At 41.9% G+C, this 2573-nt stretch overlaps 1 protein-coding gene across 1 annotated transcript; it reads left to right on the forward strand.

Annotated features, from left to right (window-relative positions):
- Positions 1 to 633: 633 nt before the first annotated feature.
- Positions 634 to 2530, forward strand: LOC147662621 (uncharacterized; the record flags this gene model as incomplete). The annotated part of the gene is made up of 3 exons (XM_086951044.1): positions 634 to 1919; positions 2005 to 2322; positions 2380 to 2530. Coding segments are annotated over 3 exons (1755 nt in total), but the record flags the coding sequence as incomplete, so codon positions are not given.
- Positions 2531 to 2573: the final 43 nt, after the last annotated feature.

The raw sequence follows: 2573 nt of genomic DNA on the forward strand, positions 1-2573 counted from the left end.
CACAAGACGAAGAAATGACCGTAGGAAAATTAAGGCAACAACAATAAACCGCCTCCTGTATAAACAAGTGCCTAACACCTGCTTTGATCATGGGATTGGTATGATGTGATTACCACAGTGCTCTGTTTTATAAAATTATGACAAAACATCACTCCGTGCTCTAGGTGAATTGTAAACTCTTTCTGGCCAAACCACAGTAACTAGAGAAGAGCACAACAGAGCAGAGCCAGACAACTGACGGGTAAAGGAAAGAGGAGTTCTTGTATCTACAATACAACAGATTGTCTCGATTTGCTCCGCTCAGAAGGAAGATACATCTTTACCTGCAAGCATGTATAGTCGTAATCCAATCTAAAGGCACAGTCACCTACAAAGACACCTTCTACGTATTAGGAGTGTGGCAAATATTTGGTGGCTATCGCATTTTGTTGTTAAGACAGAAATCAAACGTGCAAAATACTGCACACATATAAAGTGTGTGAGAAAAACACAAGTGCTTTATCAGCCATGTCGGCCCATCAGGAATTGCAGTCATGGGATGTAGACAAGAATATACCCGACCCACAGACACTAACCAAGAAAGAAGAATCATACACATACAGCAAGAGCGTTAGTTTGACATCACTACTCAAGCTTCATCAGCACACATACACAGGGGAAAAGCCATTCAAGTGCAGTGAATGTGTCAAGAGCTTTATTAGGTTATCAGAACTACAAATACACCAGCAGGCACACACAGGGGAAAAGCCATTCAAGTGCATTGAATGTGGGAAGAGATTTAGTCAGTTATCAGTCCTAAAACGTCATCAGCGAACACACACGGAGGAAAAACCTTATCGTTGTGGTGAATGTGACTGTAGTTTTCGTGACTCTTCAGCATTAAGGGTTCATCAGCGAACTCACACAGGAGAAAAACCATTCAAGTGCAGTGAATGTGCAAAGTGCTTTAGTCGGTTATCACACCTTCAAATACATCAGCGAACACACACAGGGGAAAAACCATTCAAGTGCAGTGAATGTGTGAAGAGCTTTAGTCAGTTATCAGACCTTGAAAGACATCAGCGTACACACACAGGGGAAAAACCATTCAAGTGCAGTGAATGTGCAAAGAGCTTTAGTCACTTATCAAGCCTCCAAAAACATCAGGGAACACACACAGGGGAAAAACCATTCAAGTGCACTGAATGTGAAAAGTGCTTTAGTCTGTTATCAGACCTTCAAAGACATCAGCGAACACACACAGGGGAAAAACCATTCAAGTGCAGTGAATGTGCAAAGTGCTTTAGTCGGTTATCACACCTTCAAATACATCAGCGAACACACACAGGGGAAAAACCATTCAAGTGCAGTGAATGTGCAAAGTGCTTTAGTCACTTATCAAGCCTCCAAAAACATCAGGGAACACACACAGGGGAAAAACCATTCAAGTGCACTGAATGTGAAAAGTGCTTTAGTCTGTTATCACACCTTCAAAGACATCAGCAAACACACACAGGGCAAAAGCCATTCAAGTGCATTGAATGTGGGAAGAGATTTAGTCAGTTATCAGTCCTAAAACGTCATCAGCGAACACACACGGGGGAAAAACCTTATCATTGTGGTGAATGTGACTGTAGTTTTCGTGACTCTTCAGCATTAAGGGTTCATCAGCGAACTCACACAGGAGAAAAACCATTCAAGTGCAGTGAATGTGCAAAGTGCTTTAGTCGGTTATCACACCTTCAAAGACATCAGCGAACACACACAGGGGAAAAACCATTCAAGTGCAATGAATGTGTAAAGAGCTTTAGTCAGTTATCAGACCTAAAAAGTCATAATCTAACACACATGGGAGGGAAACCATTCAAGTGCAGTGAATGTGGAAAGAGCTTTAGCCAGCTATCAGACCTAAAAAGTCATCAGCGAACACACACGGGGGGAAAAACCTTATCATTGTAGTGAATGTGACAGTAGTTTTCGCAACTCTTCAGCATTAAGGTATCATCAGCAAACACACACAGGGGAAAAACCATTCAAGTGCAATGAGTGTGTAAAATGCTTTAGTCGGTTATCACACCTTGAAAGACATCAGCGAACACACACAGGGGAAAAACCATGCAAGTGCAGTGAAAGTGCAAAGTGCTTTAGTCACTTATCAAACCTCCAAAAACATCAGGGAACACACACAGGGGAAAAACAATTCAAGTGCACTGAATGTGCAAAGTGCTTTAGTCGGTTATCACACCTTCAAAGACATCAGCGAACACACACAGGGGAAAAACCATTCAAGTGCAGTGAATGTGCAAAGTGCTTTAGTTGGTCATCACACCTTCAAAGACATCAGTGAACACACACAGGGAAAAAACTATTCAAGTGCAGTTAATGTGCAAAGTGCTTTAGTCGGTTATCACACCTACAAAAACGTCAACAAACACACACAGGGGAAAAACCATTCAAGTGCAGTAAATGTGCAAAGTGCTTTAGTCGGTTATCACACCTTCAAAGACATCCGCGAACACACACAGGGGGAAAACCATTCAAGTGCAATTAATGTGTAAAGAGCTTTAGTCAGTTATCAGACCTGAAAAGTCAGC

The sequence above is a fragment of the Lissotriton vulgaris genome, unplaced genomic scaffold, assembly GCF_964263255.1.
Source record: "Lissotriton vulgaris unplaced genomic scaffold, aLisVul1.2 SCAFFOLD_11625, whole genome shotgun sequence".
NCBI classification, from domain to species: domain Eukaryota; kingdom Metazoa; phylum Chordata; class Amphibia; order Caudata; family Salamandridae; genus Lissotriton; species Lissotriton vulgaris.